Genomic DNA, 17202 nt, shown 5'->3' with positions numbered 1-17202 from the left:
GGTGGGGGCAGTAATTTATACAAATATGCAATGGAGAGGGAAGGCATCACTGTCAGCATGAAGTCACTTCACCTCTAACAATATCAAAGAGAATTGTTTATTGTTTTATGAAAAATAATAAGAAAGAAAAAAGAAACTAATGAAGTCATGAACGTGAATATCCCTTGAATGAAAAAATGAACAATATCTTCAGTGTGAAGAAAAAAATATAGAGCAAAACTGGACTGACAGAATTTAAAAAGAAAATCTCAGATGTAATTGCTCTGCATCAGGGTTAAAAAAAAAAAAAAAAAAAAAAAAAAAAAAAAAAAAAAGAGGGGGATAAGAGGGGGAGTTTAAAAAACACACAAAAAAGATAATGAAATCTGTTTTTCTTTTTATAAAAAAAAAAATGCTCATTTTTTTTTTATATGTGAACAACCACATACAACAAATAAGGATGAAGAAGTCAATTTTCTACGTATTCAGTTTTTTCTTTTTTTTTTTTATAACAGCATCCATAGATTCCTAGAAGAGCCTGCGTCAATCGGTCAGACTCTCACACTTCAGTTTGAAATAATATTTCCATTTCTAAGCATGCAGAGTGAATGAACGGATCTGTTTTCATGTTTATTCTTTATGATTTCAACATCAATTTAAAAAAAAGTGTTTGTTCAGAATTTCCCCATATTTAAAAAAAAAAAAAAAAAAAGATTTTGCATGATGTATGTACCCATGACAGAAAGAAAATATTGTAACACCAAAAATCACATAAATTGATCAAGTAATTTTATTTTTAAATAAGTAAAAAATAAAAAAAGAATACATAAAATTATTCAAAACTGTGCTTTTTGAAAAACTTCAAGAATTAGATGGAGTTATCTCCCCTGACTTTCCCCCTCTTTGTAGCTAAAGTTGCCAAGGTCTTCATCATGAGGGATCTGACTAAAATTTTCTCAACCTCTATGTTGGTGGGGAAAGCAAAGGAATTATAAACAGTTGTTCGAATGCTGTAGAGGAGTTAGATCTTTAATAGGAATTTGTGGGCATTACAACATAAACCTTGCAAGTTTGAATTAGGTTGAGTTTTCTCTGTTTATTTTGTGGCTAACCAAACAGTGACAGTATCGTGGTACTACCTTGAAAACAGGCTGAAAACAAGGGAGAGAATTCAATTCAAACTCACAATACAGAGAAATTGGAAAAATTAAAATCCGCTTAAAAATGATTTTCTTTGTAAAAACTTGATCTTTTTATGTGACTTTTGGAATATGATATTTTCTTTCAGTCACAGGTTGCACATCATACAGTTTTTTTTTTTTTTTATAGACAAGTACAAAAAATTTGTTTCTAAGAAAGTAAATATATGTTTATGTAAACATTAGTTTGCTTTTTTAGGAGGAGAGGGTAGGGTGACCGTAAACATTGGGAGTGGGGTGAATTTTTGCAAATGAATGATGAAACAAAAACAGGTTAAAAAAAAAATTGTGGACTTGCAGATTAAGGGAAGACGAATGAATCCAACAAAAAAATGCTTCTCATATGTGAGTAGCGGGTGGGTGATCAATTCCATTTAATGATGAGGGCGTTTACCGTTTCGATCCATCAAAATATACATTTTAACATATCTGAATTGTAGAAAAAAGTTTATTTTTAAAAATATTAATTTACTTCAATGATTTTTCATGAGTTTTCTTTTGTTTGTTTAAAAAAAACCCCAAAAAACAACAACAACAAAGAAAACTACTTTCAAACAATTCGAATTGTTGTACTAAATAACTTCAAAATATTTTATTTTTTTAAGAACAAGTTATGTTTCTGCATTTTTGAGATGAGGATTGATTATTCATATCATTTGGATTCTTCGGACTACTGTTCTCAACTCGATTGCACAACGTTTCGGTCGATGTAAACTTTAATCTCTTAGGCATATCTTGTTGAATTCTAGAATCTTTCTGTTGAACTCCGGTACTCTTTCTGTCCAACTATGAAGTCTGTACAGATCCGTGGCATAGCGGATAAATTCAGTTGTAAAGTTACATTCTTCTGGAGATTGAAGATTCAATCCTCAGTGCAGGGCAACACTCTAACAGCCTAACTTTCATAAGAAACACTCATCTAGCTGAAAACACTATCAATAATTCCCCCCCACTCGTTATCTGTGCCTAAACCTAAACATAGATTCCATGAACAAAGCTTCTTTCTTAGAACTGCACGCCTGTGGAATTGTCTTCCGTTTTCCTGCTTTCCGGCTCACTACAATATGGTTGTGTTCAAGTCTAACATAAATAAGTTCTTGATGAGCCGTTCCATATAAGTTATCAAATTTACCGAATTTTCATTACTAATGATTACTATATTGTCCAATTTCTACTGTACACTCTTTTACCCTTATCCTTGAGTGGCCACTTGGCCTTGATAATGTTCTGATGCCTGTGCAAAAAAAAATAAATAAATAAATAAAATACAATTGCGAATTATTTGGGACTTCTACTACACATAGGTGACAGAATGAGAGCATGCTAATCCTGTGGCTAAAAAAAAAAAAAAAAAAAAAAGAAAAAGAGAGTTCCATTCAAAATTCCGTGCAGATTCTCAAGTTCGACAGAAAGATTTCCCAAGCTTGACAAAATATACCTGAAGAAGGCTGGTGGTTATATCAACCGAAACATTGTGAAAGTAACAATCAATATGAAAACCGTAGTCCGAAGAATCCAAATAATATGAAGTTAATTAACTATTTAAGCTGCACTGATCTCTTAAAGTGCAATCTGTTATCAAAATTCATGTAATGGCATAAAAAATACTTAAATTCAAGAAATAAGCTTTCAGTTTTTAAGAAATGGATGACATCTTTTCAGATTTGAAATGTTTGGCGATGGAATTTATTTCTGAACAATAAAATTGCCAATTGGCCCCAAATAATTTGTCCAGTGAGGCATTTCTTTTAATGAAATGAAAAAAAAAAAAAAAAAAAATGAGACTTCATAAAAGAATCCCCCCTTTATTAAGAATGGCATATAAAAATATGGAGGAAGATAAAGACTTTTTATCATGAAGCTGAGATGGAGAATTCTGTTTATTTTCCTCAAATAAGTTTGAAACTAATACAAACAGAATAAAGAAAGAATTGAATAAATAAAAATCTTTCTCTCTCCCTCTTTCTCATATATATATATATATATATATATATATATGTGTGTGTGTGTGTGTGCGCACGCGCTAACTAACATATCACAGAATAGTTCCTAGAGCTAAGATTTTAATCGTAGTAACTTATTTATATCAATATAATTTTTAAACAATTATATATTAATAAAATAGTAACTGGATTATGCCTATATTTTATTTTGTTATCGGGGAAGCTTTTAAATCTCCGAAACATCTACATGGTAAACAGCTGATTGATCTCCCATTTTCTATTTACCAATTTAAGTCAAGATTCCTGCTGTTATGTAGTTGAATTTACTTTTGCGATTGTGAATTTTGTAGTGTTAATTTGACTTATTCAAGCGCTAAGTGTGCGATATGGTGAACTTAGTATCTCCAAGAATTTAAACTGAATTTCTTTTTTTTAGTATTTTTATATAAAAAAAAAATTAAATTAATGCTTCTTCAGGCTATAATCGATTGATTGACGTCTCTGTTTAGTCTTAAGAGACAATGGACACCCCTGTAAGAGTAGCTGTATGTGTAATTGTGAGGCAAGAGTTGCCAGTAAAACAATCCTCCAATCATACCTGCTTGGGTCCTATGACAAGATGAGGCTCAAGACTGGCTGAAAAAATGCCAAGATAAGCGGAGAGCACATACAGCATCTGAAATTCCCAAATGGTCACCATTTTGTATTGACCAGGCTCAATGTTGCTTAACTTCTTTAGACTATAAATGTATATATTAGTGATGGGACGATTCTAATATTTTTTCCGATTCAGATACAATTACCGATTCTTTATAAATCTCTAAATATTTAACCATAAAATCGTTATTTTGTCCCAATTACTGTAAAAACACATCTTAAATGTCCCTATATTTTCTCAAACGTAAAAATACAATTGTGATGGTGGGTGATCTAGAGATTTTAGTCCTATTGGAAGTTTAAAATCAGTAAATTATTATTTTATTATTACTACAAGCAGTGGAAGATGTGACGTTTCTTAAACCAAAATAAAAAGATAATTTAAGGAATCGGTTTTGGCATCGGAAAATAGGCTAAAATTTTTCCGATTCCGATACCCCAATAATCATCCTAACACTAGAATATAATTTATACCACTATGACTCAAGAGGATGAGACAGGCAGCCTCTATGATGTTGGGTGCATCAATTTTCTGAGCTGTTAGACCATTGATGGGCGTTGCCCTCTTCTGTTAATGCTATGTAACTCAGTTATTGAGGTCCTATTTGATTTGATTTTGGAGTTTCTCCTAGCCTTTGCTTGAAAAGGCATACCTTACAGGCAGCAGGGATGCGGAAGGGGTTCTGAATATGCCGTTAGTCCATGCATAAACATTAATAGCAGACAAACTATAGAACATGATATTTGATACAAGTAGAAGCTGACTATTAAACTATATGTGTTGGGAAAGAAGTCTACTTGTTAACAAAAAAGTTGGTTTCCAATCTCAGTTGGAAATGCTTGTCAAGCCAAACTAAAGAGTTATGATGCAGTAAAACAGTTTGTGGTGTGGATGCCTAATATATATATATATATATATATATATATATATATATTAGTGATGGGACGATTCCAATATTTTTACCGATTTCGATTCTCTTTAAATTACTAAATGCAGGAAGGGGTCTGATTACAGGAAAAACTATTGTAATATATGCATACATTTTCCCAAACGTAAAAATAAACTTGTGGAGGTTGATGTATAGGTTTTTGTTGTACTGGTAATTATCATTTCATCATTTGTACAAAACATTAAGTTTTAAACAAAAACAAATCTAAACAGTTCAAAATAATCGTTTTTGGCATCGGAAAATGAGCATACATTTTTCCGATTAATCATCCCAACACTAATAAATAAATAAAAATCATATATATATAATGTGAGGTTGTTATTTTCCAAAGCTAAGGTAACCAGTGAAATATAACGAGTTTAATACAAGAGTGCTCAATACCGAAGTAGAGTCAGATATACTCGTAATTTGTTTTTACATAAGCAATAATGTGTTGCTACACAGCCATGAGCATGTTTCAGTCATCTAGTATTTAGTAACTAGAGACATCTTCAAGCAATCATGCATATGAAAGTGAAGTTAGTAACTTTGCCATCATATAAGCATGATTGCCTGAAGAGGTTTCTAGTTACTAAATACTAAATGACTGAAACATGCTCGTGACTGTGTAGCAACACATTACTGCTTATGTAAAAACAGATTGAATATATATATATATATATATATATATAAAAGTGAAAGTGCCTGTGTGTGTGTCTGTGTACATTTCCCTACGCAATAACTCTGTCAATTTTTAGGCTACAGACTCGAAATTTGATATACAGGGTACTGAGATTTGGGAAAATCTATGTGATTGGTTTTCGACCAGAAATTTGGCTATTAAGGGGTCAAAGTTCAACAATTTGACCTTTGAGAACTCTACCAAACTCCTCTGACAATTTTGGGTCTAAACACTTGAAATTTTAGATATAGGATCTAACTTAATAACGTGATTTGAGCCCAAAACAATAAATTCTAAGGGGTCATAATAGGGGTCAAAGTTAAAAAAATTGACCGCTTTTTTTTTTTTTTTTTGCTCAACATACACCTCCAACCACCTGGGCAACACCGGGTACCCATGCTAGTATATATATATATATATATATATATATATATATATATATATATATATATATATGTTTTAACAAAAACCAAAACATCAAAGAATGGGTTGATAGCAACAAATAGTGTATTTCATTGCTATCAACCCATTCTTTGATGTTCTGGTTTTTGTTAAAACAATATATGAATGCTCAATTATGAAATATGATAATTTTGTAGCTTACAGTTTAAGTCATCTCTTTTTTGGCTTAAAAATTTATTTGTATATGAACAATTACTGAATTATATAAACCCAGTAAAATTCGGAATACTACAAATAAGACTATATATATATATATATATATATATATATATATATAATCTTGGACTTTCCCCCATCAGATAAGAGGAAATATAAAGATAAGGCTCTATCTGCATTAGCAGGTATATGGCAATCCTACAGAGTAACAACAATCGAACAATGTTTGGAAGTATCGTGAGATCATGGAAAACTCTGTGTTAATGGTAATGATACTTCGGCCCCCGAAGAATCATCTGGGGAAGGGTTTGAAAAAAAAAAAAAAAAAATGTTTTAATCTTATATTTCTACTTTTCTGCAATGTTTTCAATTAATAATTGCCAAACATGTAGAATTGGGTCAAGTTCTAGATAAGTAAACAATCCTAATATCTTAAATAAAAGAGAGAGAGAGATACAATATGGTAAATAATCAGTGCTTTACTTTGACGGGATGTTGGAATATGATAATCTTCAATGGCTCATAGCTCAGAATATAGAAATGACTAACAGAGTCCACATCCTGTATAATTTGCTATGTTCATTTCCATACTGATACCGTTAGGTATGAACCCTCACCCCCATCATTTATATTATGGAAATTTCAATTTTTCAATTTACAATTACCCTTTTACAATTGGTATGTTTCATTACAGCATTACAAAAGACAACAGAAATGATGATATGCCATAAAAGAAAACCTCAGGTAAATATCTTCTATATGTATAAAGAAAAGATCAAAGATTTACTGATTTTTTTTTTTTAATCTAAGTTTTTTTTTTTTTTTTTTTACTTCAATTATCAAATACAAAGAAAATTAAAAATCTAAATGATATTAATCAGATTTCACCAAAATGTATTTTATGATTCAAAGGATGTGGGGGGGGGGGGTGTAATTTCATGTTATTTCATACTCATTAGTAAAATAAAATAAAAAAAAGACATTACAATTTTTTTCCACCCACCAAAAATGGAAGTTTTGCCAATTAAAATTCAAACTAAAATTGTTAAATATCTTTTTTTTATTAAAAAATATATATATATATTTTACTGTCTGCTTAGATATAAATATGAACCAAATAAGTTAGTTATTTTCTTTTTCTTTTTTTTTTTTTTTAATTTCCTTTTTGTTTTTAAGGACGGAGTCTTCAGTTGGCTCCAATTGGGAGAATGGGATTTTCTGAAAAAAGATTATCAGAAAAACTATGATAACTTTTCCCTATGAGATGAACTATAGATTTAATAAAGAAGTCAGTTTTTATCAATTCTGAGTTTGCTTCTTTGGTCAAAGTCCAGAATTTTCCTATATTAAAAAAAAAACAAAAGTAAAGAAAAATCTGTATAAAGTATCTACTCTGGATGAAACGAAAATATCATATAACAAAATCAATGTTAATTGATCAAGTATTTTTATTTTTAACTAAAAAAAATAATTTTTAAGTGATTAATAGGAATTCATAAGCATTACATAAATTTTGCACGTTCGAATTAGGCTGAGCTATCTCTTTGTTTATTTTTAAATTGTTTACAAAATGACTAACAAGACAGCTTTTCTGTTGCTCATAAAATTTGGTTTTCTTATTTAAAAATAAAACTACTTGATCAACTTAGGTAATTTTTGGAATATGATAGTTTTGTTTCGTCACAGGTACGTACATCATACAGATTTTTCTTTATTTTTGTTTTTAATATAGGGAGAATTCTAGACAAGAACTGCTCCCTCTTTTTTTTTTTCATTTTTATTATTTTTTACTTATAAAAAAGATGATCATATTTATTTCAATTCTTACATTCGCAAAAAAAACAATTTATGTTACAAAATCTTAATTTCTTTCTTTTATTTTAAAGAATGAAAACAGTCTGAAATTTCCATGTTTAAAACCATGAATTTTGATATAAACTAAACTCAATGTTTCTGAATTTTTTTGGATGAGGACCGATTCTTAATACTATTGTTCTCATCTTGAGTGTTATTTTTACAACATTTCGGCCGATGTAACCTCCAACTGTCATCAAGACAAGGTACATCTGATGAAGGTTGGCGGTTACATCGGCTGAAATGTGAAAATAACACTCAAGATGAGAACAGTAGTCCAAAGGATCCAAGTATGAAACTAAAACTCAAATTTTATAAAAAGTTACATGTGAAAAAATCTTTGCCAAAATATATACATTTGTTTTGTTTTTTTATAAACACTGAGAACTTTTGCACAACTAATTTTTATATAAAAGAGAAAATATTTTTTTTTTACTATATCTTTTTAAAAAAAAAAAAGAGAACTTTTGGTGCTTGTGCAGTTTAGCAAAGATATTAAAAAACGGAGATAAAGAAAAATCACTATGATGTATGTGTTCGTTTATACCTGCATCTTTTTCTTGAATTTTGCCAAAATGCACATGAAGTTCTAATAATTTTATTAATAAATTTTGAAACAATTTTTTGAAAGAAAAAAAAAATAAAAGAATAGCAATACTTAAAATTATTCAAAACTATGCGTTTTGGCAAACTTCAAGAATTAGATAGAATTATCTCCCCTGACTTTCCTCCTCTTCATAACTAAATTTACCAAGATGTCTGCATCGCAAGAGAAATTTAACTAAAATTTGATTTTCCTATGTAAAAAAAATACTTGATCAGATTAAGCTTTTTTTAATGAGAACTTCATTCCAATACTGGGCATGTACATAGATTTTTCTTCGGTTTTTAATATCCTTGATAAACTAAATGAGCACCAAACTTTTTTTCTTCTCCTCCAGATAGTGAATCTGAAGATAGTAATCTCCTTTTCTTTTTGTAAAAGGTTAATATAATTTCTGATACAATCTTAAAACCGATAGAAATCATTTTTTTTTTTTTTTTTACAATTTTAAAACAACTCACTGCTTTATTCATAATTTATTAAAAACTGAGAAAAAAAAAAAAACTTAAAACAAAGCAATTAAAAACAATTTTTTTAAAAATTTAAATCATATTTGCTTTTCTCCTAAAATCATGTGATGTCGGAATTTCACAATATTTCAGGAATATGATAGTAATTTTAGTCAATGGTTATGAGAGGCAAAGAAATAGAAATATTTGAAAAAGAAGTTATATTCCCAAAATATTGTGAAATTCCAGTATTACATAAACCTTTAGAAGGAAAGTAAAATGAAAAAAAAAACAAAATAAAAAACACACAGCAAAAAAAACAAAACAAAAAAAAACTTGTTATAATGTTCTTTCATACAACCTTTGGTATGTTCCAGCATTGTTAGAGTTTCCTGATAAGCGCATATATATATATTATATATATATATATATATAAGGAATGTAAGTGGCCAATAGCAAAAGAAGCTGAATTTGAGATGAATTTCATAAATTTTTTTTCTTTCAGAGGGCAGCAGGAAAATGGAGAAAGAGATAAAAGATTAAGAAATAACATCCAGCCAAATGATGATGAAAAAAAAAAAAAAAATTAAGGCTAGCAATCTGGCAGAAATCATTCTTTTCTGATTAAAAAGAAAAAAAAAATTCAATAAAAAAAAAAAATGAGAATCTCACATAAACAGAAAATCTACTTTTTTTGAATTAAAAAAAAAAAAAAAAAATTTCACTATAAAGTGGAAAACTCGCAATGCTTTAAGCAAACTACAACATTTTCTTATCCACTATCTTATTATTATAAGATTATTATCTACAACAGAAATTCATAAAAAAAATGTTGCATTGTCACAAAAAGTTGCTTTCTTTATACAAAAATTTAAAAAGAGAAACAAAAAGAGGTTTTTGTTTGCTAAAAACTTATAAGAATGCATCATGTCCACATATTATTTAATTATTTGTAATGTTCAATTACAGTGCAGCCCTCTAAAACTCTGTTTTAATTGTTTGAGAAAGATCATACCTCGACTAAAACCAGATCGTTTTTGTCGCCTGATTAAGTCCTTTTAGATTGAAACAGTCGATTTATTGTTGTGACTAATGGTAATTTTGTTAACCTAAATTGAATAAAATAATATATATACATAGTAAATAGAAGGTAAACGAAATTATTATAAGATCATTTACGCATGTTCGAAGAATTCAAACAATAATAACTTAAATTTGTATATGATTGTTTCAGAGACACTATCGACTTTACTTTAGCTCTGTTCGTCATTCAGTTGCTTTTCTCCACCAATATCAATATTATTAGCTAAATAATTAACTATCCATTATTGTTCTCATATTCTGGCTTCAGACTATTATTTTTTCCTAATCTTTTTTTTTTTCTGTAAGGAATGCACGAACATCTCACACATTAATAATACTTTAAGAGTAATATCCCTTAAATTTAAAACAGTTTCTACCTTTAGTCTTGAAACTAAAATCCATAAGCACGCCTATAATTATAGAGGATCAAACATGACACCTTAAACATTAATTTTTGTGGAACTAAAAAATACTTCAGCCATCTCTCCTGAAACATCCCAATTATATCTTGAATAAGTTTTGTTTTTTATGGATCATATAACTTCTAACAATTTCCATTTATTTTGACAAGCTTTTATCCTATTTAATAAAAAAAAAAAAAATACTAATTCAGAGAGCTTTCCAACATTTCAGTATTTCCCGATTATATTAGAGGATGAAATGAAAGGAAGGGGGCAGTAAATAAAAACATAAAAATGTAGATTGGTTGATATAAGAACTACTTACTAATAATATAATTTAGACAGTAGGTGTAATATGTGATTCAATCTTTATGACTAACTATGTATATCTGTGAAAAATACAGAGGTTGCTGAAATATCCTAAATTATCCTTTTGGTCCTAAAAAATAAATAAATAAATAAAATGATAATAATTAAATGGTCTAAAGGACTAAAAACACAGTCTAAGACTTATAAATAAATTTTATACAAAAATTTATATATATATAAAAAAAAGAAAAAAAAAAAAAAAGGTGAATTAGGTTGGATTTTAAAACAATCCCTACTGTAAAACTGAAACATTTTCCCATTATGTTATTGAGTCCCTTAAAAGCAGACATGAAAAAACTTGAAGTGAACTAGAAAGTCTGTGTGAGGTGGGGGTGGGTAATGGGTATCATGTATTTGTATATTAATAACTTCACCCATAATGAATAAAAGAACATTATCTTCAATACAAACAAAAAAAAAAAAACAATCGATAGCTTGAGGTGAGGAAGGTATGTATGGATACAAAAAGCTGGAAACACTGAATTCATTAGTAAATGCATCTATTTTCAAGAGAAAAACAAGGTATTTTGATATAAAGAGTAAAATTAAATTAAAAAAATTTTTTTTTTATTCGGTATGCCACTAAAAAAAAAAAAAAATGTCGACTCATCTCTTTAAAGAAAAAAATGGTTCCTGTCCAGAATTCCATTTATATTAAAAAACAAAAATAAAGAAAGATCTGCATGATGTATGTAACTGTGACAAAACGAAAATTTCATATTCCAAATATAACGTAAATTGATCAAGTAATTTTATTTTTATAAGGAAAAATTATTTGTACGTGATTAATAGGAAATTCATTGGCATTACAGCATAAATCTTGAATTATTGTCAAGTTACCTCCCTTTTCTTAGACTTTTTGGCGCTTCTATATTATAATAAATAAATAAAATACTGAATTTAAAGTGAAACAAATGGTACCTACGTAATTATCAGGTTCCAAATAATAACCTATCCAAAAATTACGAAAAACGAAAAATAATTATTAATGAAAGAAGAAATTTGTAAAATGAAGCAAAATCAACTACGTTACGCTTACTAAAAAAAATGGAGGGAAGTTGACATGGGAGATAATTAAGTTCTGTTGCTTACGTCACGTAATGAACATTATTCAAAATGTCAGACAAATTTTATTTCCTATCTTGACTTTATCGAAAACTGTTTTTCATTAATAATTATTTTTCTAATAAAATAAAATACGCATCTAGTGCGCTTGAAAGTCAAATCACAACAAAATAGCAGGAAAATAAATATTTTACTTGTTTGAAATTTAAATCACAACATACTAAATTTCAAACAAGTAAAATATTTATTTTCCTGCTATTACGTTGTGATTTGGCTTTCAAGTGCACTAGATGCGTATTTTGTATTCAAATTAAATCGTTTCTATATGGAACTCACACCACTGAAATTATTTTTCTATCATCATTTTCCATAATTTTGGGATATGTTACTATTTGTGACATGATTACTAAGGTACCATTTGTTTTATTTGACATTCAATATTTTTTCCGTTATTATAATATAGAAGCACTGATTGTTTTTCTTCTTTTTTTTTTTAAATAAAATCGCGGACAAGATAGTCACTTTTTCAACACTCATAAAATTTGATTTTCTTAAACTACATAGGAAATATGTTTGAAAGCCAAATTACAACGCAATATTATGAAAAAAAAACATATTTACTTGTTGAAAATTAAAATGATAGAAGCGTTGATTGAATATTTGTTTATTTTCATAATATTGTGTTGTTCAAACGTATTTCATACATATTTTATTTTAAAATTCAATCAACACTTCTGTCACAGAAAAAACAGCCCTGACTTGCTTTTTTTTTTTATTTAAAAATAAAACTATTTGATCAATTTATGTGATTATTTTTTCATTTCATCATGGATACGTACATTGTACTGTTTTTTTTCTTTTTTTTTTAATATAAAGAGAATTCTGGATAAGAACCAAAATAATTACTTTGTAGTTCTTGTCATCTTAATAAAATTTAAGCTGAATACCAAAATGATGTTTCGTATGGTATATATAATTACAATGAATCGCTCATGAAATAGAAACTGGCAGCAGAGTCATTGTTTACGTTCTTTATATAAAATGATTTTTGCGACTTATATCATGGAAATACTGGCATATACTTAGAGAATGTATCGTTATGTTGAATATTTTATAATTCATTATATATTTTTCTTCTGTAAATCATTAATGTGTAACATTCAAGCTTTGTTATTTTCTGCTATTACTGATGTTTCGTCCGATTGTATTAGCTATGAAGAGACAGCTATTATTTATTCTTGTCGAGAATCATTCCACCCCGCACATTGAAAAAAAGAAAAATCCATATGATGTACATACCCGTGATAGAAAAAAAATATTATACTCCAAAAATCACGTAAATTGATCAAGTCATTTTCTATATATCTATAAAAGTGGAAATGTGTGTGTGCGCGTATGAGAACACTTCTCAACCTACATACTCAAATTTTTTTTATCTACAGATTTGAAATTTGGTATATAGGATATTCAGACATGTGGAAAAATATTTTAATGTTTTCATCCAGAAAAAAAAAAAAAAAAAAGAACTGCTAAATGATCCAAATTGAAAAATTGGTACGTGGGAGTCAGATTTTTATCTGTTTGCTAAATGTTTCACGAATGCGCATGCGTGAATAGTTTACATTGCATATTACTTTTATTAAAAATAAGTAGTTAGAAAACACTTTTTAAATTTTGTGTCAAGCTGGTTTAATAGTTATTATACTTGATTCACTGTCTTTAGGTTTTGGTTTCGATCTCAGCTCTAGTATTTTTTTTTTTTTTTTTACTTACAAAAAAGTGAACAGTTTAGAAAAAAAAAACATAATACTCGCATGCGCGTGTCTGTTTCTGTACTAATTAAAATATAATATTTATGCATATTTTACGACCGGGCAATGCCAGGCGGCCTGCTAGTGTTTTTATGAAGAAAATCATTTTTAAGCAATCAATGGGATTTCTTAGGTATCACAACATAAATCTTGCAAGTCTGAATTATTGTTAAGTTATCTCCTTTTCTTTTTAAAAAAATATTTTTTCTAAAATGCCAGACACAAACAGCTGCTCTTCAGTTATTCATAAAATTTGATTTTCTTATCTAAAAACGAAATATCTTCATCAATTTACGTGATTTTTGGGGTATGATATTTTTGTTTTGGCATGGGTACTTACAGCAGACAGATTTTCACTTATTGTTTTTAATCAGGGGAAATATTGAATAAGAATTGCTATTTAAAAAATAAATATCAATTTTGATTAATACAAAACCTTGTCTTTGTCAGAAAATATCTCTCCCTCTCTCTCTCTCTCTCTCTCTATATATATATATATAAGAGGTATATTTGGTAAAAAAACAGGGGAAAAAGAGTGCTTGATACATTAGTAGAGCTAAATATGTTTTTATTATTTCAACCTCGGGTGTGTTTATTTAAATCATTACAAGTTGTTTCTATAGACAGGATAACAAATTATCCAGTCCATGTCGTCAGACAATTTAAGCAAAAAAAAAAAAAAAAAACTTTAAAAAAAAAAAAACCCTTTTTTTTTTTTTGGCTTAAATTGTCTGATGACATGGATAATTTGTTATCCAGTCTATAGAAAGCTCTTGTAATGATTTAAGTAAATATACCCAAGGTTGAAATAATACGAACATTATATATATATATATATATATATATATATATATATATATATATATATATATAGTTCCTTTCTAAGAATATAGCACTTTCTTATTCAAAAAAAGAAAAGCAATTTATAATTGGATTCATTTTTCATTTCTTTGCATTATCATCAGCAAGAGATTTTTGTGTTTCCTTATTTTAATTTTCACAAAACCAACATTTTTTTTTATTTGTTTCATTTCATTGATAAATTTGGAAAAAAATTAACATTGACTTAAAAAACAATCTTATTTTTAAGGTAAATGCAATAAGTTTTTAATTAAAAACATTAAAAACTGATTTCGAAAAAAAAAAAAATGTAAAAAATACATTGAAAAATATTTTGTACATGAGTTTTTGTTTTTAATGTTAAAATCAAATCAATGATGTAATAAAAAAATTTGTTAAAAAAAAAAAAAAAAAAGACAAAAACAGTCTAGCTGATGAGAACGGATAAGCATTAGGTAACATACCTTAGGTTTCAAGAATTAGACATGACTGTTCACCATTACAGCAGTTAACAGTTGCATTTGGCTCCCAAAACCTAAGCTTTAACAAGTCCAATCAATCTATTATATAATATTAAAAAAAAAAAAATTTATACACTATTATTCACTGAAGTTCTGTCTTCATTCAGTCACATTGAATGCTCTTTCCTTATATTGAATTACCACTATAATATAATCTATAATATATCATTTTATTTAAATACTCTATATTATGTCTGCTGAGGATACCTGGGTTTCGTTTATCTAGTTATCCTGGATTTAGGAGAAAATACAGTTTTTTATACCAGAAAGATTGAAATGAAAAGTCTAAAATTCAATATAAAGTTCCAATAAATTCAAAATGACTGGATAGACGAAACCCCAGTTAGATACAGTAAACATTGGCTTAGGGAAAAACAAAAGTACCCACTTTTATTTACTTAATTAAGTACGGTCTTCATTCTTTCACTTTATATATATATATATATATATATATGGATGGAAGGCCAGAAACATTTTAAACTTTTAAAATTTTATTTTCAGTATTAGATATGACATGTGTAGTAGTGCCTCTAACATAAGAAAAATGTAATTTTAATTGTTTGTGCCTTTTTTTAAACATACCTTTTTCTTTCATTTGATCTATAATAATCGCTACTCTTTCCTTATAGTATATATATATATATATATAAAATTATCACTAATATAATCTATAATACATTATATATATTACTATATTTCAATACTCTACATTATGTCCGCTGGGGACACCCAGGTTCGTTTATCTTGTTATCCTGGATTTAGGATAAAGTAAAGCTTTTTATTCCAGAGAGATTCACGAGTCCCATTTGGAATGAAGAACATAAAATTCAATATAAAGTTTTGAGAAATTCAGAATGAACAGATAGACAAAACTTCAGTAGACATAGTAATATAGAATATTTAAATTAAATAATTAATATTAGTTTTTGTAATATCTACAATTGAGCATGTTAATGTTTTCTTTTTCTACTAACTTGTAACACACAGACATATATATATATATTATGTATGTATGTAGGTTTGTTTTAAAGAAGATGTAGAAAGGATGATATCTACTGTCAAAATATACAAATAATTAATGGCAAGCAGGATTTCTTGAAGAGAAAAAAAAAAAAACCCAAAAGCCATGCACATTTTTTTAGAAATGGCCAAGAGAGTTCCAATATGGTTGCCATTTTCTTATACAAGAAATTAGAATCGAAAAAAACGAGATCCTTTTAAGTCTTTGTTAGGATTTAACAAAGGAAATGAGGAAAAATTGTGGGGAGGGGGGTACGAATGGTGAGCGTCTCCACAGAAAACGTGGAGATGGGCTGGAGGATGATTCATAGTACGGTAGTGTGTCCTCCCCTCCGATGTTAGCTAATGCAACAACTCTTACGACAGTTGGTAGGCGGTGACTCAGTAGGGTTTAGGTACTTGAGCTTCTTTAGTTTGTCCCTGTGTATAAAGCTGTGCATACGTGTGTTACGCGTTTTGTTAGTCATTGCGTACGACTTTAGGTGCGACTTCAAAGGTGGCGGTAATGGAAGCTGGTCGATGCCGTAGATTGTGGTCCGAGAAACAATTGTCCGACAGGCTAATTCTTGTAAACTCAGAACTGAAAAAAAAAAATTCAAATATTAATTTTATCTTAGAACAAATAAAAAAACAAAAAAAACAAAAACAAAACAGTTCCCTGTCCAGAATTCCTCTTATACTAAAAGACAAAAAAAAAATCTGAAAGATGTACATACCTGTGATGAACGAAAACATATTCCAGAAATCATGTAAATTGATCAAGTACTTTTATTTTGAACTAAGAAAACCAAATTTTTATGAGAAAGCGACGAGGGATTTACCTGCAGCCCTATCTTGAAAATAATCTCAAAGGGAGATAACTTAATAATTATACTGGCTAAATTTCAGTTGTAATACGATTTCCTATTAATCCTTTATTGCCAAATTGTACTTTCAAGTCGCCTTTCAAAAAAACACCTGTATAGGAAATATTTCTTACTCATGGCTTGTCAGTAAGGTAAAGGGTTAATCACTTAAAAATTATCTATATATATATATATATATATATATATATATATATATATATATAAAACGCAAAATGCGTGTGATCATTTTATGTATGTCTTGCAAAGGCTTTTTTCGCCTACGGTCCCGGGGGGGGAGGGTTACTATCGCTTAGAGGTGTTTATATACCCCCT

At 28.5% G+C, this 17202-nt stretch overlaps 1 protein-coding gene across 1 annotated transcript in view; it reads right to left on the bottom strand.

Annotated features, from left to right (window-relative positions):
• Positions 1-15587: 15587 nt before the first annotated feature.
• The window catches only part of LOC145252548 (ras-related protein Rab-40C-like), a 115718-nt gene continuing 114103 nt past the window's right edge, over positions 15588-17202 (bottom strand). The window contains exon 6 of the mRNA XM_080112100.1: positions 15588-16604. Within this exon, the coding sequence (XP_079968226.1) occupies positions 16363-16604 (242 nt within the window). The 3' untranslated portion in view covers positions 15588-16362. The remainder of the gene's footprint in view (positions 16605-17202) is intronic.

This window comes from Euprymna scolopes, chromosome 29 (genome assembly GCF_053919585.1).
Source record: "Euprymna scolopes isolate OS-2025 chromosome 29, ASM5391958v1, whole genome shotgun sequence".
Classification (NCBI taxonomy): domain Eukaryota; kingdom Metazoa; phylum Mollusca; class Cephalopoda; order Sepiida; family Sepiolidae; genus Euprymna; species Euprymna scolopes.
This window is presented reverse-complemented; position numbering and strand designations above follow the sequence as displayed.